Source organism: Danio rerio, chromosome 3 (genome assembly GCF_049306965.1).
Source record: "Danio rerio strain Tuebingen ecotype United States chromosome 3, GRCz12tu, whole genome shotgun sequence".
Lineage (NCBI taxonomy): Eukaryota > Metazoa > Chordata > Actinopteri > Cypriniformes > Danionidae > Danio > Danio rerio.
Window position 1 is genome coordinate 18,987,850 of NC_133178.1, and position 26,601 is coordinate 19,014,450.

General features: G+C 35.8%; 1 protein-coding gene and 1 long non-coding RNA gene across 5 annotated transcripts in view; one reads left to right on the forward strand and one right to left on the reverse strand.

The window, feature by feature from the left end:
- The window catches only part of ngfra (nerve growth factor receptor a (TNFR superfamily, member 16)), a 73,479-nt gene extending 49,539 nt beyond the window's left edge, over positions 1 to 23,940 (forward strand). Inside the window, exons 5-6 of the mRNA XM_003198085.7 lie at positions 1,924 to 2,126; positions 17,625 to 23,940. Coding sequence (XP_003198133.2) covers positions 1,924 to 2,126; positions 17,625 to 17,677 — 256 coding nt within the window. The 3' untranslated portion in view covers positions 17,678 to 23,940. The remainder of the gene's footprint in view (positions 1 to 1,923; positions 2,127 to 17,624) is intronic.
- The window catches only part of LOC141381177 (uncharacterized), a 273,920-nt gene that overhangs the window by 77,325 nt on the left and 169,994 nt on the right, over positions 1 to 26,601 (reverse strand). The gene's annotated exons all lie outside the window — the stretch shown is intronic.

Consider the following 26,601-nt stretch of genomic DNA (forward strand, 5'->3'; position numbering starts at 1 on the left):
AGTGCTACCTAATATTTCTGTAAATTTTAACTAAATATAATGATTTTCCCCTGAATTCTTAAAAAAAATAAATGTTTAAATGAGCATTTATTATTTAAAATATATATGTTGGACGTCATTTTTGCTCAATTTAATGCATTCTTGCTCAATTATTTCTTGCTCAAGTAACAGTTTCATTCAAAAATTTCATGTAGGGCTGCACAATTAAAAAGATCACAGTCTCGATTCGACCCTACACACAATTTTAATGTAGCTTTTCTACGATTCAGCCAATTATATTTTCAAGGTTAGGAGAGAAGCGTAAAGGCGGTCAAACAAGTCTTCACATTGTTTTATATTTGTTGCTTAGCAACATCGGCACCTCCAAAGGGAGTTAAAAGTGTCACATACTGTATTTATAAGGTATAATTCACCCAAAAATGTAATTTCTCTCCTAATGTAATGATGTATCCCCGGCTGAGAAATCACACATGAGCTGACTCACTGTTTGTTTTCTACCGAGAGGATGTTTTACCATATGTTTAGGAATAGCAATAATTATAGCCTACTCATATTAACCTTTATTATACATCTACATAACAGTGAAAACAAATTGTGATCTTGATTTTAAGTAAAAAAATCGTGATTCTAATTTTAGCCAGAATTTTATGTACATATTTTATTTTCCCTACACTTTGTTGATCCCCTTTAGATATTTGGTTGTCTATAAACAACTATAACTGCAGCTGCATGTTAACTAATGCACATTACACTGTTTCATATCTGCTGACACTTTTTGATTTATTTATCAAGTGTTAATTATTTGACCAAATCATCCAATTATAATACACTGGAAGTGAACTGACCTATAGTTGCGTATTATCAGTCTAATATGACAGCTGATTTGAATGTTATCGCTTGACTGAATGAGCGTTATCAGTGGTTATCAGCTGATAGATATATGCCAGTAGTGGCCTTCTGCCCCTACTAGTAGGCTCAGAAGGCCGTTATCATCCATCCACATGGGATAGCTACAGATCACATATGACTGCGGCCGAAAGTTTACAAGAATTATTTATATTATTTATTAACTTTCCCATTTATTGTATTTTATTATTATCTACCCCTACCCCAAACCCAACCGTCACAGTAATGCAAAAACAGATCTGGAGTCTTCTCTATTAGAATAGCTGATTAACCACGATAATTATTTATATTACTTATTACTTTTCCTATTAATTGTATTTTATTAATGTCTACGCCTAGCCCAACCCTAAACCCAACCATCACAGTAATGTAAAAACAGATCTGAATCTGGTGTCTTCTCTATTAGTATAGCTGACTAATCATGTGGATGGATGATTACAGCCTTCTTAGCCGACCAGTCGGCGCAGAATGCCCCCGGCCCATATCTATCAGCTGATAACCACTGTTAAAGCCGATTCAATTCAGTGATAACATTTGAAATGGGTGAATATGACCATGAAATTAACCAATTCGTTTTTTTCGTCGCAAAATTCTTCATATTAAAGAGATAGTTTACGCAATAAAGAAAAGAACCTCATTATTTATTATCCCTCGTGATTGTAAACATTTATGTGTTTCTTTCTTCTGTTGAACTGTTGAAAAATCATTGAGAAGTCAATGGGTGCCGATTGCCAGCATTTTTCTAAGTATCTTCCTTTGCGTTCAACAGAAACTCAAACAGGTTTTGAACATATGAAGAGTGAGTAAATGGTGGCAGAATGTTTATTTTTGAGTAAACTACCCCTCAAACAAACAAAAAAAAAAATTGTAAAATATTAAAAGACTAAAGCTGTGTCTAGAAAAAAAAATCCACTACTAGCATACACAAGTGTTTGTTGTTGCATCTGAAAGCAGCGGATGTTTTGCTGTCTCTCATTACATTCATTTGTACTGTACGTGTGCATCTGTGTCTTCCAGGTGGAACAGCTGCAAGCAGAATAAACAGGCAGCTAACAATCGCGCAGCCACAGCCAATCAGACACCATCTCCAGAAGGGGAGAAGCTGCACAGTGACAGCGGCATCTCAGTGGACAGTCAGAGTCTGCAGGAGCAGCAGGCGCAGACACAGACGCAGGCACAAGCGCAGGCCCACACACAGCTTCATGCAGCAGAGCAGATCGGTAAGATCACAACTCCATTTTTACAAGCCTGTACATGTACACTGATAACTAAAAATTGCAAACTAATAACCCAGCATTCTTTCAATTTCCTTCGGCTTAGTACTTTATTTATCAGGGGTCGCCACAGTGGAATGAACCACCAACTATTCCGGCATATATTTCATCCAGTGGATGCATTTCCAGCTGCAACACATTGCTGGGAAACACCCATACACACTCACATTTACACGCACACAGTCATACGAATTTAGTTCATCCAATTCACCAATAGCAAATGTCTTTGGCAAACCTATAGCCAGCTTCAATGGGCTGGTACACTAAACGTTGAGCTCAAAGTAGGCTACAGTATATAAACGTCCTAGAGTTTTCATTATTTAATGTCTTGTCAAACCTATTGTGTTTTTAATCAATGTCTAAACCTACACCAACCTGGCAGAAGCCTTATGTGTTATATTAATGTCTACTACACCTACACCATCCCTAAACCCAAACTTACAGTATTCTGTTGTGTTTTATTAATGTCTACTACACCTAAACCATCCCTAAACCTAAACTTACAGTAATCTGTTGTGTTTTAATAATGTCTACACTTCTACCATCCCTAAACCCAGCTTGTTTGTGGTATAAGTCCCTTCCACTTGGAGGTCTCTAGGCTGCAGCATTGCCTACTTGAAGTTAAGGCCATGGTATACTAAAAAAGTTAAAGAATGTACTGAAATGATGTAATTCTGTCAAATACCTGGCAGTTGAAAACAGCTCAACAAAGCAAACTTTTTAGAGGAGTTTGTCTTGGCTCCTTAACACCTTTGAGCTACCATTGGTCCACAGTGATTGGAACTAAATGTGATTGTCTGTGTGATACACTTCTGTGCTGTGGATTTCAGCCTTTTGGGATCCATTATACTATCAATTAATATTCAGAAATAGAAAGTTTAATCTTGATATTTGTGATTTGATTGAGAATCATTCATATTTGCATCGCAAAGCATCTAAGAACCAAATTCCCCTTTACTTTCACTGGAATATTTAAATGTAAATAAATATGATTCAATCTGATCTTTAAATGAAAGCAAAGAGCTTAAAATCACCAAGAGGCGACACTCAATAGAACGTTCCATTGCAACAGCAGAGGCCAGCAACAACCCCGCAATTCCACCATTCTGGAGTGAAAATGATCGGCCGTCCAATGGCAAGCAGCTTTTTTTTTTTTATTTAAAAAGTGCATTACAGCTGAGACACAACCTTAAATACGACAATACAACACTTCCTATTCCAATCATCAGCACTTATAATAGTTTATTTTACAGACTTATAATATACTGTTGTTCTATTGGAATTTTTATTTCAAAATGGCCGTGGCGGCATCTAGTGGCTGTTTCCCAAATCGCACTAGAGTGTCGCCTCTTGGTGATGCTATGCTCTTTGGCGAGAGTAAGATTCTTGTAAAAGAGCACTACCTTGATGTTTTAAATCAGTTATAATTAGGAAAAGTTGTCACTTTAAGTTATCACACTCCAGATATCTAAACTTCAAGCTTTCCCTACTCAGGGTTTCGGCAGGTTTCATCAAGTTAAATTTAATTCGGTAACATTATAATAATTAAACACTATGAATAATTTATTAAGCATTAGCAAATAGTCAATTCATCATCTGTTAAGCATTTACTCTACATTAATAGACATTACTAAGTAGTTTATAAATGCAGCTACAAGTGCAGTATTCTTGACTTTCAAAAACACATTTGTAATGTGCTCAATGAATTTATTTTTTATACTTTGTTACTAAGTAATTTTTCATTACTAAATTTAGTATTGCATTGCAAGGCTTAACTATGTTAATTAGTTTAACTGGACGGGTAATTGGGCAAGTTATTGTATAACGATGGTCTCTTCTCTTGACTATAAAAAAAAAATAGCTTAAAGGGGTGAATAATATTGACATTTAAATATTTAAACATTTAAAACTGCTTTTATTTTAGCCGGAATAAAACAAATAAGACTTTCTTCAGAAAAAAAAATATTGTCAGACGTACTGTGAAAATTTCCTTGCACTGTTAAACATCATTTGGGAAATATTTAAAAAAGAAAAAAAGAAAAAAAATCAAAGGGTGGCTAATAATTCTTACTTCAACTGTATATAGTTTATTATCAGCATTATTTCTCCAAATATTATACAGCATTTTGATTGTACCACCCCTACTCAAACTGCGTGAAATGAGAACAAGTTTGTGTAATCACGTTTACATGACCACATTCATTCTTGTCTAATTAAGCCTAATTGGGTTAAAAACATTCATGTACACAAACTCATATCCATTTTTGAGCCAAGTTAGCATCAAACGATGTGCCTTTGTACAATGCATTTTACAAATATCCACCCACACTTCTCATTCCTCTTGTGTGTATCTTCAGCATCTCTCTCTCTCCATTCTATCTCATATCTTCTTTTCACGCTCCACTATATTATACACTTGGCATTTCCATGTAAGGCTGGCTGGGGATGGCAATGCTGACACGTTTATCATTCACATCTCAAAAGGAACACACAAGTGGAGAACAGCAGAGATATACACACGCGCAAACCCTGAAAATAAACCCAAGACATGCTTTCGTGCATTCCAGAGAAATCTCCAAATCGCTCATGTGCTGTTCAATAATATTTAAAAGAGCGATTACAGTCCTGTCGTAGCCTCATGGCACACTGACGCCATCGGGACAAGACAGGGAGGGATTACAAGCCAACAATAAAGTGGGCATGTTGATTCAACCTGCTGCAAAGTGCAGGGCAGGATGTCAAACATGTTCACCAGGGACAAATGGCCTCAGTTTGAAGAGCATTAAATGTATGCACATAGCTTGTTCAAATCAATTAAGCGCAGAGAAAGCATTATAAAGGTCCCATGAAATTAAAGTAACATTTTTTTTAAATGTTAGTGTCAGTATTGTTAGTTTTTAAGTATATCTATAAGCTATTGTGCACCAAAACAGTGACAAAATTCATGTTTAGGAGATTTAAACCCATAAAAACATGTGAAGCCAGCCTGATCTCTCGAGAAAACATGACTACTTTACGTTTTGTTAGTTTAGTGGCAAATTCATTTAAAATCGTAAAAGTTAAAAGGAGGCGTGACATCCAACCCCACCCATAAACTCAACTGTTATTGGGGGATAAGCAAATTGTAATAAATTGTAATTTGAATTCATACAAATCAGCCACTATATTAAAGAGTTATGAATTGCCGTGAGATGCCATGCGTTGGTAAAGCTTGTAGTTTGGCATCTCCACCTAAATGGATCAACGATTTTATTCACGTCACCAATTTTAGCATCAAATCGTGACAAATCAAATGCTCTCTTGTTTCTGACATGCCCCGCCTCCTTCAAGACGCTTCACACTTGATGTGCTTGAGCTCAACCAAACTAAAACTAAATGCTATTGGTTGTTTTTTTAACTACATTATATCCGAGCTACATTTTATCCGTCCCTCTCATTGTGTTTTGGTTGAAATTACATCAAACATAGAATAAAAATGCACATTTCAAAGCACTTCACAGGACCTTTAAGATGCAGGGTAACTTTTTAAATATTACTGAAATCCAATAAGATAAAAAAAAAAAAAACAACATTCTATTTGTCTTAGATCTTATTATTTTGGGACTTGTGGAGCTGCACATCGATGGATTTGCTCGTGTTTGGACTTTAAGCAGTAAAATTTAAACCGAACTAACTAAACTAACTGAACTTCAACTCTGAAAACTGAACTGACAAGGTTTCAGTTTGCTAGAACTTGTTAAACTATGTAAAGCTGCTTTGACACAATCTACATTGTAAAAGCGCTATAGAAAAAAATATTAATTGAATTAAATATCTACACTAAGTTATCATTTATTCCTGCATTTTTATTTCAAACAGTCTTGGTTTCCAATTAATAGGAGAATCTCTCTAGGATCCAATGGATCTTGAGATATATAAAATATAAATTTTTGTGTGTTTTCTCAGATCAAAACAATAATTGAAGCAAATAATGCATTGTGTTTTGAGAAAATTGTAACAAAATCAGTTATTCCAGACTGAAAATATATATAGAAAATGTTCTTGCAAAATCCTGGACTGATTAATGGCAGAAAACAAAAGAAGGCAAAACAAAATGACAATTTTCTGTTTCCTGAGAAAGTTATTCAGGTTTGGAAAAAGTCAGGCTTTAAAATAGTTTGGAAAGACTAATGATGAAGTGAACTGCCCTTTAAGCACAACATTTTTAACTTTTTACTATGAAAAACTGTATAATACTGTATTAGCAGAATTTCAATGTCGCATTACAAACACAATATTAATCAGCAAAACTATAAAAAATAATACACATTTAAAGTGAATTGATGATATCGAATGGAAAATAAAATATAACAATACAATAGAATATATAATCTGATGATTGTTTCAATATAAACATTTGCTAAGCCATCAAGTTTATATTCTTTAGAGCAGGGGTGCACAAACATTTTCTTATGAAGGGCCAAAAATCAAACTTGATTGAAGGCTGTTGGCCGAAGGTATACCAAACAGTATTACATTAAATTGTCCATGAGTAATTTATATATATATATATATATATAGTAAAATTATTACAGTACAAATATAAACGACATATTAACAACACTGGAGTTCAGTGCTGAAGACACTAACAGCCCATTCACATGAGGCGTCAGCATCAATGCTGCACATACACTTTAAATGGGTGACATCAAGCGCTGCCAAACTGAATTGTGGATCCGTTGGCACAGCTTCAGCAGTGTTGTTCGTTGTTGGGAATTTCTCAACTTTTTAAGCACCAATGAAAGCATCAGCCAATCAGACCACTTTATGCAAATACCCCAGCTCAAACAGTAGCTGATAGCAGACTAACTTTATTGGCTGACGCTGCTATGATGAATCACATCAGCCTTAACTTCAGACTCACCCTCCATCAAGCTATGACGCTGCAGCTCCATGTGAATCGGGCATAAGCTGCACATGCCATTGATTTGCTTTGCTAGCTGCTGTCTTTTGTATTACTCTCTATCTGTTGAGTGACAGTATTTACATTTTTTAAAATAAACAAAAGGTTACATTAAATTCAAAATGATAAATTCTGTCAGCGATATTCACCCCAAGCAACCCTCCCCATCATTCTCCCTCTCTTCTCAAATGGGACATTGGGCCAAATCAAAGGTTAGCATGGGCTAACTTTGGCCAGCGGCCCCTAGTTTGGCCATCTCTGCTTTAGAAAAACAGACAATCCTGACAAAGCAACTCTTGTTGGACTACTAAATAATAAGAAAAAATATTTCAGTTCTGTTTGGTGCAGAGGTTACACATTCAAGAACAAACAGAGAGCTGACAATACAGCAGCGTGAAAGCCTACAATGTTAATAACATCACTTATAGTCTATAAATGTGTGTGATAAGTGGCAAAACGTAAATGTGTAGTCTATGTATAGTATATAGTAAATGTATAGGCTATAAATATGTGTGATAAGTTGCACAACAGTGGCAAAATGTTTTCAATACACACAAAAAATAGCTAGAGTTGAAACATCTAATCACTGTTTTTCTTTGCCGTGATTTATGACCTGCAAATATCACCGAACAGAGAACTGAAAGATCATCATAATGGCACAAGCGTAGTCTGTTTACAAAGAGAGGTTAGCACTTTGAACGGTTTATTAAAAATTAAAATGTCAAATATCTAATGTTCTGCACACTGTGTATGTATATGTGTGTGTGTGTGTTTGAGAAGGAAAGAGAGAAAGTAGCGGCCATTGTGAATCACTCCAGATGAAAGCACCTTCTTAATGAATAAATAAATAGCAGCATTTTCATTTGCTTTTATTGTAAACGGTGCTGTGAGGCAAGGGCATTGTGTTAACCTCTGTGTCATACATGCAGTGCATCAGCCCACAAATAAAAGACAGAAAGAAAGAAAGAAAGAAAGAAAGAAAGAAAGAAAGAAAGAAAGAAAGAAAGAAAGAAAGAAAGAAAGAAAGAAAGAAAGAAAGAAAGAAAGAAAGAAAGAAAGAAGTTGAGTTCAAGCTCGGTTAGAGAACAAGAACAACAGACAGTCTTGGGTTTTGGAGATGAGATTCACGATGTTGAGAGGGTGCAGAAGTGCATTATGGGAGCTGGATGTTGAATAGTGATGGGTTTGGGGGGAGGAGATGCAACCTTTGCAAAGAAAACAGAAAAGCAAAAACAAGAGTGTCAGGAATGTGAAGCAGACCCTCAACATAACTTCACCAAAGAGGCCCAAGATGCACCAAAACATCCCAATCTCACTCACAGAGAGAATGAAAACTTGATTTAAGATCCATAGTATTGGAAAATGATTTTAAAAAATGTAATGATCATAATAAAATTAACAGTTAATATATATTTTTCTGATCTTGTTCAATCTAAAAAACAAAAAGGTGCAAACATTCAAACTTTAAAACATGAGTAAACATTTCAGAAGCCATTAGTATTTATTTTCATATTAAGATGCATGGACCCATCCAATTGGTCAAGTTTGGACAACCTACACATACAACACACAAATGCTTGGCACATAAATGTAATTTTTTGCACTTTTCTAAAATATGGATACTGCATATTATTATTGCATGCACTTATTGCAATAACAGTTGTTAACCACATTGCTTCCATATATAGTGTAGCCCTAATATATATAAACAATGTGGTTACAATATTGTAGCCAGGTTGCTGGTTCGAGTCCAGAGTGGACCAGGTGGAATTTCTGTGTGAACTTTGCTTGTTCTACCCATTTTCACGTGGGTTTCCTCCAGGTACTCCGGTTTCCCCCACAGTTTCAAGACATGTGCTATAGGGGAATTGTATAAACTAAATTGGCCATAGTGTATGAGTGTGTGTGTGAATGGGAGAGTGTATAAGTGTTTTGCAGCACTGGAGTTCACGAGTTAGTTTACTCTCAAAGCTGATTTGTTGCCGGAAAGGCATCCATTCCATAAAACATGTCAGAGAAATTGGTGGTTCATTCCACTGTGGCAACCCCTGATAAACTAGGTACTAAGTTGAGGGAAAGTGAGAGAGTGAGCCTTGTCGTTACATTTAACATTATATTTTTTTATATGTAAAGGAGGAGCTTTTCAGGTAGTTCAACCCAACACAACAGATATCTGTCATCATCCTTGCTTGTATGTACTGTATAACTAACTTTATTGGAGAATGTTTATGGAGAAATGTTTACTTCTCAAACTTTCAAGCCACAGATTCTCTCCATTATTTCTCATGCATGGCTACTGTAAACAAAGGCGCCAGATATACAGTAAACGCATTAGTGCCAAGTGTCTTTCTGTAGCTTCAGTTCTCAGTGCCCACAGATGCAGATCAATGCTTTGCACTTGGGTCTTCCATTACAGCATCTGACGCCTAATAAACTAGATATATACTGTATGTATATATATATATATATATATATATATATATATATATATATATATATATATATATATATATATATATATATATATATATATATATATATATATATATACACACAACAATTCTGTCTGGATCCCGAATCTGATTGGCTGATAGCCAAGATATATTTAAGTAATATTAGCATCCTTACGGCCTTTTTACCCTTTGTGTATTACTCCGCCCAAATACAGGCAGCAACAGACACTACAGTTTGACAAATATTACTGCTGTTAGTCAACCAAATATACTTTTGAGGCTTTTTTAGTCAAGAATGTAGTTGTTTAGATTATAACTATTCAGTTTATTTGCAAGAATAGTGCCTATTTTTAAATATTTACAATTTCTGAGAGACAGCTCGTCTGTGACAGTTGACGTTTTCTATCCACAAGATAGCGACAGAACCACATAATAAGCCCTTACGCTTAAAAGATATAACAGTCTGATTTCTAACTATAGCAGATCAAATCAATATTAAACTGGTAAGCACACCTGCCAACACTTCCGTTTTTCATGGGAGTATGAAACCCGCTGCATCCTGTTCTCAACCTTACCCCCGAACACCCTCTCCCCCCCAGTTTCCCGGGTTTTTAGAGACAGGTTGGCAAATTAGATGATCTCTCTTTTGTATGTTGTAGTGCTGTATTTATACCGATTTGCTCGCATTTCAGGAATGTGTGTTGTGTTGGCAGATTGAAATAAGAAAAGTCCGCATGTGTTTAGCGTTTTTCCTTAGGGACTCTATAGTGCTCAGTGAGTGTCATCTTTCGGATGAGAAATTAAGGTCTATAGTCTATGGTCGTTAAAAATTCCAGGATATCCTTTGAAAAGAGTAGGGTTTAACCCCGGCACCCTGGCCAAATTTGCCCACTGGCCTCTGTCCATCATGGCCTCCTAACCCTCTCCATACCATAATTGGCTTCATTACTCAGTCTCCTCTCTAGCAATCAGCTGGTGTGTTGTGTGCAGTCTGGCACAATATGGCTGCCGTTGTGTCATCCAGGTGGATGCTGCACACTGGTGTTGGATGAGGAGATTCCCCCAATGTGTAAAGTGATTTGAGTGTCCAGAAATGAGCTATATAAATGTAAGGAATTATTATTATTATTATTATTATTATTATTATTATTATTAATTTCATTAGCCAATGCATAAAGTAACATATTCAGAAAGTGTATTTAATTGATATGGTACTTTTAATAAGATTTGTATGTTTATTACTTGAAATGTAAATCATGGAAATTTTGCTAGGTAGCTTTCGCAGTGTTAAAGATAATGTTAAGAGAAAGCTATATACAGATTCTCCCTCATCAGAGAAATTGTAAAGGGTAGACAAAAGAAACGTGTGACTGGGAATGTGACTGGAAACACACTCCAGGTGTGACTGGGAATGTCACCTGTGATCGGATTAATAAAATTGCATCTTATTGTTTGCAGGTATGAACAGATCTCTCACATGATCTCTCTCTCTGTTCATTTGCCTGTCACAGCTGATTCAGTGTAGAGACTAGAAAGTCTAACATGTAAAAACTGACAAAACTTCAGACAAATATTGCGCTGCAAAGAGCAAAGCTAGTGTAAACTTAATAAGCAGGATAATCAACAGCTTGCTCTGCTGCGCATTGTGTGGTCCATCGCCTCCACATCGTGTATTAAAATTCTTTAACGCACGGCAAGCTGTTGATTATCCCTTACTTATGTTATCTTACATATAGTATCATCAGAAAGTTGTGATCTCTTTATAAATGAATCATGATTGATTTGGAATTATGCTTTGCTATATGCTTTTTAAGACTAATAATAAGAATAAGAATTTTTTGTTTAAAGGCTAGAGAAATGTGCACTGGCCAGGCGTTCTGACAGTAAGACTGGCTCATTAGCAGCTGTTGTGTGACAAATCACAGACTGATTTGGACCTACTGGTGCGCCAGTGGCTGTTTCATTTTTTTTTTGATCTACCAACAAGCTGCTAATAAGCTTCAACTGCAAATGCTTGCTGCTGCTTCGATGGAATCATTAAAATGTTCAGTCAACATGGCGTGTTCAGAAATGTGTGCGTGTGTGTTTTTTAAGCTAATAGGGTGAACTGATTAAAGTACCCAAGAGAGCAGTGGATTTGCTGCAGAATCAGCAGTTGCTGTCTGTACACATCTCTTCATTTTAGTCTTAGTTTTAGAGTCACCAGTCTGTTGCTGTCAGTTAGAAGTGACGAATAAGTTGATTAGCTGGTGCTGTGTCAGTCGTTCAGGAGGAGTTACCAACAAACAGTCAGCAGTTAGTGCTAAAGTACCAGCACTTCTTCCTTCCCTTTGCTCTATCCAGCAACTCTCAATTTAGCTTTCACTAGACTCTGGGGAATGAACAGATGGATGAGTGGATATCAGAAGAGGTGCATGAAGGTGAAAGGGTGTTTAATTTTTTAAAGGAATTCAACCTTCTTCGGTTCCGGCACTTGTGAGCTCACGCATTCACATTTTGCTCTACATGAAGAGCAGTCACGCCATCTGCGAGAGTCTGAGTGGCTGTTCAGGGGCAATTCCCAGTGGACCGTGCATCTGGTCCAAGGCAATAAGGCATAAACCATAGCAAATTTTAGACCTTCACTCTATGCTCTATGATCTTATTTCTTACTATTGATACTTTTCAAGTTCCCCATCCACCTAAAAAGCCTTATTTCGCATACATTTAAAAATTATGTTTACTGTTTGTTAAATCTACTTATTTAAAATGAGCTTGAAAAACACAATTCTTGATATTCTTTTTGGTTTATGTTCAATCCACTTAAAAATGTAAAACTAACAAGTTAACTTAAATCATTCATGTTGTCTCAGCTTAAATAAATGGTGTGCAGCATTTATTTTGCAGTGTACTGTCAGTGCAGTTGCGGTTTAAAATGCCATTTTTAAAGACAACACACTGAGTTGTTACATAAACAATTCTGGCAATGTAGTTGATGATCTAAATGCAGTGTCTTTATAACAAGAATCGTCAGGCAGGTAAAGGTCATAACAAGAACAGACAGAAGCTTGCAGGTAATCCAAATCAGTAGTCGGGGTCACGAGCGACGAGGTCAGTACAGGCAGCAAAAAACATCAAACAATAAACAAGGCAAGGGTCAGGAAACACGGCAAGGCAAGACAGTGAAATGCTTCGTAATGCTACAGAAAATAAACAAGACTAAGCCAAGTGTACGTGTAAAATGCATTTATATTCCTGCTAATCAGTCTGTCATGAGCTTCCAGCTGTGTGTGAGTAATCATGGGGATTCAGGAACTGGTGTGTGTGAGGTGCATGATAGTATTTGTGGTCCAGTTCAGTGGCAGATGTTTAGTTCTCCAGCAATCTGCAACAGCTAAATTGCTGGTGATTGTGACAACAGTTTTGTACAAATTTTTGCAATGTTTTATAAATGTCAAGAAAAATCTTAAACCTTGACTTTTTGCTCTATTGTATTTATGCTTGCTTGCAATTCGTTTCTTATTTATTTATACATGTTTTATAACAAAAACACCCCAATCAATTTAAATTATTATTATTATTTTCAAAATAGAGCTATTCAAGCCATCTGGTGAAATTGTATTCATATCGCAATATATCACAAAAAAGCAAAATATTGCAATGCCAGATTTTACCAATGTCAAGCAGCCCTACTACTGACTTTTATTGTATGAAACATTTTTAAAAACATCTTCCATGTTTCACAGAAAAGTCAGCTTCACATATTTGAAACAAGAAGGCTACTAAATCTAGAAAGATTCTTGAATGAATTATTAAATAAAACAGACAGTCTAATGTCTGTAGCACATGTGCCTGTGCATATAGCGTGCTCACTATTGTTGAACCGCATTTAACTGTGACAGCAGACGAGACATTGAAATATTTACTGTTTGCCTCACGCACATTTTCTCACACTGTCTCAGGGCTTCTCTCGAGCATAACGTTCGGTCAGATCTACCCTCTGTAGGCCGAGAGAATGCGATTTCGAAATACCACATCCCCCGTTGAGGACACTCAAAATGTAGGACGCCCCTCAAGAGACCGAAGACCATAGCATTTCCAGGTTTTCATAGAAAGCATGCACAGACTATGATAAACAATCTTCAGTTTGACAGATTTGTTTTACGCTTTAGTGAACTAAAAAAAATTTGAAAAAAAGTCTGAATTACTAGCCCTTCAGAATTTCAGTAACTGACAATTCATAGTAGCACAAGAAAAAAAGTGATGTAATTGATGCATATTAGGACAACAGACCTGATGTTTTTATTTCAAGCATTACCTGTCACCAGTGATAATGCAAATCAGCACGTTTTTTGTTTCACACAGCTGCTGAAATAGACCAGTGGTTTATTAAATTAGCATTTTCACATTTAAATAGTCATAATAATGATAATCATAAATAATATTATTTTGTCCCAACCAATTGATGCTTCACCAAAAGTTTAACAGATAGCACAAGAACAGCAGAAAGAGTTTGGGTAACTTTGCTGAGTTTGTGAAACTTTAATGACTTCTGTTTGTTCTCCCTAGTCTCTTTCTTTTTTTTTTTTTTTGGTAAAACTACAACAAAGAGGGGGGAAGTATATATTCACATTCACTTTAACATGTTCAATTCAACCAGCAGTAAAATGTAAATAGCTCTTATAGAAATCTCAATATGCATTTGAGGTAAATCAAATAAATGAGACCATTTGAATCAAATACTAGCAAAATTACCATAATTGTGTGAGCATCAGCATAACAAGTAAGCCATGAAAATGTGTTTGTTCTACAAAGTGTGGTTTATTTATAAACTAATTTCAAAAGGATCACAAGCTTATGATTGAACACAGCTGGTCCGAACCAGTCTGCGTTTCTGTACGGAGTTTGCATGTTCTCCCCATTTTTGCATGAGTTTTCCTAGGGTTTTCCGGTTTCCTCCCACTGTCCAAAGACATACACCATAATTAAATTGACTACTTCAAAATAGCATCCTAAGGCAACTTTTAGTCAGCTATATCTTAGCAGTTCACAAGCAGGGGAGTTCTCGAGACCAACTTGAGCTCAAACTCTCCTCTCGCCCTTCAAACTGGAATTTTGTTATATTTTTGACATCAATTGTGGGCCGGATGGAGGATCAGGGCGGGCCTTAAATGGCCCCTAGGCCAGGAGTTTGATATCCCTGCTGTAAACATTTTAAAAAATATTGCATAAAGGGGCAAATAATATTGACCAAAAAATTATTTAAAAAAATTAAATAAAACTGATTTTATTCTAGCCAAAATAAACCAACTAAGACTTTCTCCAGAGGAAAAAAAAAGGAAATATTGTGAAACATTTCTTGCTCTGTTAAACATCATTTGGGAAGTATTTGAGAAAGAAAAAACTGTATTTAATGCAAATGCTCACAGATTACTGGAGTATTTAACTGGCACTGGCATCCTCATACAAGCAAATATGCCAACTTGTGAGCTTATACTTGCAATCTAATTAACCAAGTGCACTATTGTTTTCTGCAGTAGGAAGGCATGGCTACATATGTCTCCTATGATGTCATAGACAAGAAAGGGTTTTACTGTGTGTTTTTTCTACCCTTTTTGCACAAATGCACAACTCTGAATTGGTCCAGACACAAAACGGCACCTCAGAACTAAAAGCCTACTTGCAGCATTCCGGAACTGTTTCCAAGGCGCCTTACAATTGACAACAGATTGAAGGGTTAGTGGGAAAATGAGGCATTTGTGTCTCAGGCTGAATGTAGTAGTGATTGCAGTTAAATGGTTAGGGCAGGCATGAGGGGAACGGGACGCTCAGAGCTCCAGGCAGAACGGCTCGACGCTCCACTCAGCCTGGCTAAAAATGGAAGATGCATGTTCTTTAGTGAGAAAAACTTTTCCCTGAACATCTCATTTGATCCCAAATGAAGAGGTGCATAATGTATAATCTTGTTGTTTAAAGGATTCATTTAGTGCTCATGATAATCTTTTATTTACTGTAAGGCATTTATAAAAGTTACTACTGCTTATGCACAAATGTGAATAAACTGATCTAACTCTGTACTAGGCTTATGATGGCATGGTATCATTATGGTATTATCAACATATAAACCTAAGCAAAAAAAAGTTATTTTAAATAGTATAATTAACACAGAAACACATTTTATTAGGTACACCTTACGAGTAGAGGGTTGCTAGGGTGCCGTAAGTGGTTGTCAGGGTGTGGCTAGTAAGTTGAAAGGTCATCTGTGATTGGCAGATTGGTAGAGTTAAATGAGCCCAGCCTTAAGTCTCTATGACAGTCTGGTGCAAAGTTATGAGGTCACAAAGTTTGGTTTTATATATATATATATATATATATATATATATATATATATATATATATATATATATATATATGTATATATATATATATATGTATATATATATATATATATATATATATATATATATATATATATATATATATATATATATATATATATATATATATATATATATAAAATATATATATATATATATCGGCGTTAATGTGCTGTGCTAACGCAAAAATATTTAAAAAATATTGCCGTTAATCTATTGTCAAAGTTGGATTGGGAGCTGGGTCTATTCTACGCAAGCTATGATGACTTTCACCTTGATATTTTAGCGTGGATGTATACCTGAACAGTGAGCCGTCTGTCAAAAAAGTGAATCAAATCAGCAGGATGCCCAAATGGATCTTTCACTTACTTCGAAGACACTACTGACTAGGTTTATATGGACATCTGTAGTCTAGATAATATTATAATTAAGGTGTTTACGTGAAGTGATTTCATGTAAGAGTTTCCTGTAGTTTTAGGTGTTGAAACTGCAGTTCAGCAGTTTTACTTTAACTCATGAACATTTCATTCATGCAAAAACTGGGGTATTACACAAATAAGGTGTAAGGACTGGTGAGAGTGTTATGGAATTTAATAACGAACGTCAATTGGAAAGACAAAACTTCTGCATTTCTTAATACCATTTCTGTTTAGCTTAGCTATGAAAAAAAATCGCTTTGGAGCTTATGTAGGCTTACAGTTCACAATTCATTTTTAACTGAATAAACAGTTAGTAAACACAAATATATCTTATTTAACATCATTTATTTACATCACCAATTATCATAGTAGAACAGTTTCTCAAGCAGTTTGTGATGCATTTTGAAAACAGCAGATGAGCCCCTGGTCTAATGAGCCACCTGGCTTGAGAAACCTGTTCTCAAAGACTTATTATTTGGGTTGCACACATATTCTGAATTCAAATGAGCCATTTTAATCTAGATCAATTCCAAGACTACAGTGAGATTAATTTAGACAAAAAAATAAAATAAATCTATGCTCGCCTAAAACACACACATACACACACATCTAGATGGTATATATGAAATGTGTGCATTATTGTGCAATCTAATATTTCTTATCAGATAAAAAACTTATCATATTTAGCCATGCGCATATGTTTTTCTATGTTGTGCATTTTCAAAATGTATGTATATCTTGCAATTTCTTTGCATTTTTAATGCAATTTTAGTTGTAAATAGTTAAATGGAAAGGGCAGCTCGGTGGCTAAGTGGTTAGTACTGTTGCCTCACAGCAGGAAGGTTGCTGGTTCGAGTCGCAGCTGGGCCAGTTGGCATTTTAGTGTGGAGTTTAGATGTGTTCCCCGTGTTAGTGCGGGTTTCCTCTTGGTGCTCTGGTTTCCCCTACAGTCTAAAGACATGCGGTATAGGTAAATTGTATGACCTAAATTGCCCGTAGTGTATGAGTGCAAGTGTGAATGTGACAGTTTATGGGTGTTTCCCAATGCTGAGTAGCAACTGGATGGGCATCCTCTGTGTAAAACATATTTCGGAATAGTTGGTAGTTCATTCAGCTGTGGCAACCTCTGATAAATAAGGGACTAGGCCAAAGGAAAATAAATGAATAAATGAACAAATGAATGAATGCATGCATGGAAAATGGCTACTGCAACACTAACTCACTAACTCAACCAAATATTACTGCTAATGTGTTCTTTCTCTTGATTCCTCTAGTGGTGAGAGTGGACGGAGCGACTCAGCCTGACTCTCCTCCAGCTCAGGCCTAACCAGCGAGGAAGAGGAAGCTACGTTATCAATATATCAATAGAGAGAGGAAGAAAGTTAGACTGGAGAGGAGAAAGCAAGCAGAATGAGGAGAATGGAGAAGTTAAAGCCATGACGGCCAACCGGCGAGGTACGCCGAGACTTAAGTGACCAAACCTTTGATCCTGTTGAACCCAGCTTGGACAATTCATTGATGAGCAGATTCAACAGCACCAATGGATCCACAGCGATCTTCAGACTCACTGGCCTAAAGTAGCAACATCTAAATAAACATATGCCTATTACTCTGAAGACCATGATGTATACGAGACCCACCACAAACTCTGATGAATGTTTTACACATACTCTCAGATGTAGTAACGTGTCCTTGTGACACAAACTCTGGATGCTTCACTAAAGGAAGTAAAAAGACGTCTATTTAAGGCTTGGTGGATATCTCAAAGTTTAGCAGCCGCACTGTGGTTCCTCAACCTGGACTGATCTAATAAGGATTTAGTTTTTTGCCTTATCTTTGAAGTATTAATACATTTTTTGTCTATAGCATCAAGGCCCTTTATTTAATCTGAATTGTAGCCGTTTTCAGCCCTGCGGGATTGTATGCATTTAACAAGACTATCGGTCACCATCTAGTTTCTCAAAGCGACTGATCAGCGCAGGTCAGTGTTTATAGGCAACAGCAACGCACGACTGTGACATTTGCTGACCTTTGCTAATGTAATGACTCAGATCTATACTTAGCTAGCCGTCTCTTTTCTCTCTTTCACACTCTCTGACAGCTATTTCTCTATAAAAGACACACACACAAAGCGTGTCACATTCCCTGCCTTCCTCTAGTCATCACAGATTAGGTTTCATTGCCTACATGCTCTCGCTTTACCTCTTCGGAAATCTGAGTCACAACGCAAACACAAAACCAGAGCTATTTTCAGGCCGTCATCTTTATGTCCTATCATTAATTCAACCATACTTTTTTTTAATTTCAGGGTTTGATAGAATTGTGTGGAAATTTGGTTCTGAATCAGATTTAAATTAACAGCCAAGTGGCTGGATTCACAAAACTCCATAAGAAAATAAAAGACTTCTTAAATGACATTGAATGAAAAACGTTGGGAATATTTGTGACCTTAGACCACAAAACCACTATGTCAGAAGTGTCAAATTTTTAAAATTGCAATTTATACATCATATAAAAGCTAAACAAATAAGCTTTCCAATAATGCATGTTTTGTTTTGATAGGACAATATTCATCCATTCCGAATGTTATCACTTTGATCAAATGGTCGTTATCAGTGGTTAGCAGCTGATAGGTATGGGCCAGTAGGGGCCTTCTGCACCTACTGGTAGGCTCGTAAGGCTGTTATAATCCATCTACATGGTTAATGAGTTTTGAGTTGCCTTAACTTATTGGGTTTTACAGTACTCAATTTGAGATCTCTTCATTTATTGGGTTTTACTGTGCTCAAACTGCTTCGTTTACTCAAATAGATTTCAAATAAAAGTTTACAGTACTCATTAGGATTAGTTTTTTTACTTAAACCATTTAAGGAAACCAATTGCAGCAAACCATTTAAGTTACCTTAACGCTTTGGGTTTTACAGTGTAGTATTATTAGGGATGTGCAACAATTTCTGAGGTAATAATTAGTCTTGATGTAAACAATTATCTGTCAAGAATATCAAAACTGAAAACTAAGTAATAATTGAATATATTTTAACTTTACCACATGAAATACAGAAACTTACAGTATTTTTTTTAAAGCTGATTTTTGTGAATCCAACCCTTAGGTTCTGTGATAATTACAATAATTATTGTTCTAGTACATTTGAAGAAATCTCATTCACCTCTGAATAAATTGTCTTAACAATTTACTAATCAAGAAATCTAATACAAAACAACATATTGCCTTTTTTGTAATTTAAGTCTTAAAAAGTAATTAACTTATATTGAAGAGATATGAAAGTGACGCAAACAACTTCAGTATCACAAATCTTAAATAAACAAACCAATATTATTAGTTCACTGACAATTCATATTACAGAGTTATCAAATGTGCAGCCAGCACTATGATATCCCATTATACCTTCAACTTCTTTGGATTTAAATCTCATTTCTTAATTCATCGACTCTTATCATAGCTCTTGATGAATCTGTCTGTCTAGGTTTTCCTGGTCTCCACATTTGCTCTTTCTCACTCGTTCTGTCTACATGTTTCATTGCACAAACGCTGATGCAGAATCAAATGCCATAATGTGGTTTGAATTACACAGCCATCTCAGAAGTCATGTGCTGGAACAAGTCATGATCAATGAGAGTTGAACTAAGGACACGACATTGACCTGTACTAAATGGGAAGAAGAAGAAACTATTTTAATATCATAGTATCACCTTCAATGTACAGTAAATAAGTATGGCCTTACCAAGCAACTCAAAAAAGAAAACAGTACTAAAAATAGTCTGCTTCCTGTTTTCAGTCTATCCAGTGGGATATTGCACCCATAAATATGTTTTAGGGACCCAACAGACACACACACATACACACAAAATATCTAATGGATTGTCGTTCGTTGCATTTCTAATGCGCTCGCTGTCAGGCTCTGGAATAAACATGAGCAGCATTAGTGAGACATTCCTGTCAGGCAGGTCGTAATTACCCCTGAAGCTTTCTGTTTCTCTTCCCCACAGTCAGTTCACTCTCACGGGGGGCTCTGTTCTGCTCAGCTTCCCTTGCCTGGAGCTCTGCTTCTCCATTCTGGGAATCACTATCCAACTTTTCTGTTCTCAGCTCCAAATTCCAGTATCGAAGATATTTCTACAAGAAAGTAACTTTTTCTTAAAACAAAATTATCAGTCATTGTGCAAAAATTTAATTAATCACCTTAAAGTGCCCCATTGTGCTTTTTTCAGATTTACTTTACATGCATTTGCAAAGGATGAGGATTATTACTGTTCGTATTTCTCAGCATTAGAACTAGAATTAGTTTCCAACTGCTCTGTAAGCAGTCAACCAATCACAACTTACTGGGTCATCTGACCAATTAAAGCAGAGTAAAATTTCAGAAAGGAGGGGCTTAGAGAATCCTTAAATGAACCATTTCAGACACTGTGAAAGAGCTAAAGCAGCAATCTGTATTTTAAAAAAAGTGCTTTCGACCACAGATGGATGTAAACTTATTTTAGGACAAACTTTCACTATAAATTTACATTATTAGTTATTTTACTTTAAAAAAATCAAGTAAACCTATTGGCTTACAAGCAACAAGTTGACTTAGTCCGCATGGACCAGCTGCGATAGTTTTTTTTTTCCACATTGCGACGCAGTTCCTAGAGAAACAGTATATTAAATGAGAAAACAGTGGGTGTGGCTTGTTTTTTTTTCAATTGCAAGCTGAGTGAATGTAGTACAGTAGGCACTTCAATCAGAAAGATTAAAAAAGACACACCCTGCTTACCATTTCTCTTAGTTGTCATAGTGCTGTCAAAATAGACATTTGGAGGGGCGCGGTTAAGTATGTTGGCCACGCCCAATAGCTTGGACAGAAATAATCTGAGAATTGAACTGAAAACAAACAGAAAGTGCATTTTAAGATGTCAATAGAGTGGAGGAACTACGACATCAATTTGTATGCAAAAACATACAAATTCATACAAATTAGCCACTAAATTAAAAAGTTACGAATTGCCGTGGGATTGCGTTGGGATTATCTGGTTGGACAAAACGTGTAAGTCTAAGGAACAGTGTTTGAACACAGAGCTTATTCTTTGCAATCTTCGAAAAGGCTAAGGGAAAATTCTATAGATTTATGCTAGCAGCCGATTAGCCTACAAGGTGACGTCATCATTCCTCTACTCTATTTAAAAGGCAAACTTTTTTTTTTCTTAATGACATGAGCAGATTAATTGTTCACCACAAATCTAGCAATGTAAGCTGGCAAAATAAAAATGGTTAGTTTTGATTGTATGTGTACTTTAAAGAAAGTGAGTAAATCTGTTGTAACTTGCAACTGTAAAGCAATGGGTTAACACTTATTTTTTTAATAAAAACAAAAGGGACATGGACTATTCTCTGAGGTCCAGTTATGCTATTAAAACTTCAACATAAAGAACACCATCATTTAGAAGTGACTGACTGTTTTCTGTCCTGTTGAATGGGCGTGGCCAATTATAGACTCAGAAATAAACGCCCACTGCTTTAATTGGCTTACAGTTTAGAATAATAACATTGCCAAACAGGGGGGCGACGTGGTGGCGCAGTATGTAGTGCTGTCGCCTCACAGCAAGAAGGTCGCTGGTTGGAGCCTTGGCTGAGTCAGTTGGCATTACTGGGTGGAATTTGCATGTTCTCCCCGTGTCCGCATGGGTTACCTCCAGGAGCTCTGGTTTCCCCCACAAGTCCAAAGACATGCAGTATAGGTTAATTGGGTAAGCTAAACTTGTCTGTAGTGTATGTGTGTGAATGAGTTTGTATGGATGTTTCCCAGTGATGGGTTGCAGCTGGAAGGGCATCCGCTGCGTAAAGGCTGAGGCAACCCCAGATTAATAAAGGGACTAAGCTGAAAAGTAAATGAATGAATGAATTGTCAAACAGGCAGTGACGTAGAAGTAGGTGTGAATCTACTCTGGAGGTGGAGCTTATCCACTCTATCACATCACTAGATCTAGAACCATTCAAAATCGATGGTTATGTCAGACTGCCTTCAATATAAGCTATTTTTAGAGGAACTGCAATGTTTTGAGCTTCAAAACTTACAGGATGTTTTATAGTACTACAAGTCCTCTAATGTCTAAAGACCAAGGGATTTTTGGTTTCTCAGTAAATGACCCCTTTACAATATCACACAAGGGGCACTTTAAACTGCGATGACCAGCTGATAGCTGTATTTAATGTCCTCTATCAGCTACCAGTTTAATATTTTCCAATTAGGACCATTATTCCAGTACTCAGTGCTAGTCTTGGACTGGTTTAAACTATTACACTACAAATTAAGTTCCAACCAGAAGTCATGCATCAGCTTATAGTTTGATATATGAGCAGTTGGAACATCTTTGCCTGTTGTTTTTTTGGCAAGCAGGTCCCTCCATTGGCTTTTATACGGTTTAAGTAGTTTGCATCTCCCCTGGCGCTGCACTTTCCATTAAATCGGGCAGCGAAGCGTATCATTGGCTCCCAGAGTTGCTCGCATGCTAGCATTTAATGCAGATCATGGGTTGAACGTTCACTCACGGGGCAATTCTGCTCTGATATTACTTGAAAAGAACCTGCCGAGATCAAGATAAAATCGCTTGTCTGAATGCACTGAGAGCAGATTGGGTTGTGTTTATCCCATGCCTTTTTTCCTTTATTGCAGAGCAGAGAAGTTGGCAGACATTGTAATGACAGTACAATAGAAATCGGAGTGACTGATGCTTCTCAGGGGGCGGTGGTGTGATGTATAATATTTTGAAAATATGGCTATATTTTCATAGACTGTAAAATTGATTGGTTGTTCTAATAATGTGTTCTGAGAGTATAAGCGTGAGGAAAAGCCATGTGTTTCACATATATTACAGCCATCAGGCGTCGATGCATTAATCAGTGAGCATCTAAAACAACTGAAGTAAACAAGTGGATTGATTCTTTATTCAGGAATGTGCCAAAGTTGCCGTAAATAAAACACCTCCACACTAAAATACCCAGTGTGGATAAAATGGTTATAAATCTCCATTTGTCAGCCAGAAAGTGTGTCAGAGGGAAAAAATTGTCTTATTTTCGATTTCAGCCCTGTCACTTCATATTTTCTCATTTCTACATCAGTAATTCATATTTTTATATATATATAAACTGCATTTTTGTTGTTGTTTTTATATTATTTTAAACAGATTTATTCTTTGAGAGCAGTATTTTCTAGAAACTGTTTACTTTCGTAGCACTTACAACAGATTGAATTTGAACACTCAAAGAGTGTCCATCACCAGAAAGTGCCTGTGGACTGTCAGGTGTCTTTGAGAAATGTTCAACGCGTTTGATTTAATGTGTAATATTTGCTTACTTATGTTACTTGTGTGTTTCATGTTAATTGTTTGTGATTTTTGTTCCTAAACCGTTGGTACTTTTTAATTATGTTGATAAAAATGTTGATGAAGATTAAAAACAGTACATTAATCATTATCCAGGTAAAACACATCCAGGTATTTTTATCTTTCGTGTTTTCGAGAACTGCAAACATGTACTAATTAGTATTATGTGTTGTTATCCAGTTAAAATATCTAGACATTCTTAAAACAAGATTTCAATTCTTACCACTTTTTAATTTTTTTAATGATTTATGTGCATAAACCATATAAATGACATTGGATTTATGGTTCAGATGACTCAAAAAAAAAAATCTATTACTGAAAAATTTCCATATTTTCTGATATTTAGTTGCAATCAGAATTATAGAAACCCCCTTTGAAATTATTTTAGTTTTTTAAATATTTCCCAAATGCTGTTTAACAGAGCTAGGACATTTTTACAGCATGTCTGAAAATATTTTTTTCTTACGAAGAAAGTCTTATTTGTTTTATTTTGGCAAGAATAAAATCAGGTTTTAATTTTTTTTTAAAAACATTTTAAGGTCAAAATTATTAGCCCCTTTAAGCTATATATATTTTTAACACTTTACAGAACAAACCATCATTATACAATAACTTGCCTAATTACCCTAACCTGCCTTGTTAACCCAATTAACCTAGTTAAGCCTTTAAATGTCACTTCAAGCTGTATAGAAGTGTCTTGAAAAATATCTTGTCAAATACTATGTACTGTCATCATGACAAAGATAAAATAAATCAATTATTAGAGATTAATAGTTAAAACTATTATGTTTAGAAACGTGTTCAAATTTTTGTTCTATCTGTTAAACAGAAATTGGGGGAAAAATAAAATGGGGACTAATAATTGAGGGGTTCAATAATTCTGACTTCCACTGTACATGGGTGTTTTTACATTTATTATGTGTTCAAATTGCTTTATGTGACTTTGATCTCTGCTTTGACAACCCTTGAGGTTAAAAAGTTGAACTAAGTGCATTTTAATGACATCTTTATATGTTTGAATTATTTAATGTTCGGGTTGTTGATGCAAATTACAGCAGAAAAACCGGTTATGAGCTGTCAGTACTTTTACATCAAAAGCCGACAAGTTCTCATAATGCAATTGGAAAGCATAAACAACTGGGACACACCCATGAATGACAAAATACAGATAACAGTTTTTTTAAAGTGTAGGTTAAGCATATATATATATATATATATATATATATATATATATATATATATATATATATATATATATATATATATATATATATATATATATATATAAATAAATAAATAAATTAATTAATTTGGTTTTAAGGATGTTCAGATTATTTTTGCTGGAGACATGTTTGCAGTGTGAAGAGACATTTACTGTATACGTCACATCAGTCCTGTTATGGGAACATACTGTATGATGTACACTGAAAGCATCACAGGAATATCACTGTTAATCCACATCATTCACTTAACAGCGCAACCTAATGTACAGAAACCGCGAGTTCTTCACCTAATGAGTGGCAATATTTGATAATCCTGCGTTTCACAGATACGTTTTTATGAAAAGGGACTGTACATTAACTATTAGCTCGAATAGAGACTATATCACATTTAAGAGACTCAACCTTAGGATGTTAGAAAAGAGCCTTTACATGATGCTTTAGGAAACCAGTTGCCCTACAGTAGAGCTGAATGTCCTCTGTATGTAACCCATGCTGTTCACTTGCATTGTGAAAAAAAATGTTCCTGGAGTTGTTATGACAGTACACTTATGTAAACAAGAAAGCATTAGAATTCTATTAAATGATAAAAAAAACAAACAAACAAATATGACTGCTATGTGTGTTTTCATCATTAACTATGTCAGTGGTGTAAAGTCACTAACTACAAATACTCAAGTTACTGTAATGGAGTTGTTTTTCCTCAGGAGTTGTAATTTTAAAAATGGGTACTTTTACTTTCACTTGAGTACATTTTTATACATTGCTGTATCGACTCTTTTACTTCACTATTTTCCTTCCACCTGCAGTTACTACTTTATTTTTTGCTTATTTTTTAAATATTTGATTGGATAAGCAGAATTATAAGTCATATGATCCTTATCCAATCAAATCACACAGAAAATTTGGATCAGAACAACCTCAAGACATGGGTGCTTAATGAATGCAGCAAATGTGAAAGTAACAAATATGTCCAAGAAGACACTAAACCACTACATGCAATTCTCAAAAGACTTTAGATGATGATGAAGATAAAGACATCTACTGAATGAGGCATGAAAACAGCAAATAGCCTTAATCGATCACTAAGTGAAGTTTCACAAACTAATTTCGAGAGGAGCTCGTGATATAATTGACTACAGCTGATCCTCATCGCTAATCATTAGCTAGCCTATCGGATCTTTCCAAAATTACTATAAATATTCTGCCTAAACTTTATTCCTTATCTTTGTTTCAGCGGGAGGGCCAATGGTTCAAGTTCTAATCAAGCCAGTCAGTACTCTGCACGAAGTTTGCATGTTCTCCCCGTGTCGCCGAGTTATCCGGTTTCCTCCCACAGACTAAAAACATGTGCATAAGCAAATTGTAATAACAGTCCAGCACTTAAGGCATACATATTGATTCAAATAAACAACAATATTAACCAAAGTATAGGTAAAAATGAACTAGGGGCTCTCGAGAAATTCCTGATCTCGTATTCCTCCTAATGCTCATTGAACAGGCGAAAACCTCGGGCTCATCTATCTCCGTGCTCAGGGTTCTCTCCCAGGACAGCATGGCAAACCTGCTATCATAGTCGAGCATATCAAAGTGTGAACTCTTGAAATTCCCTACAGAATGTTACGTTTACACACACCCACAAATAATATGT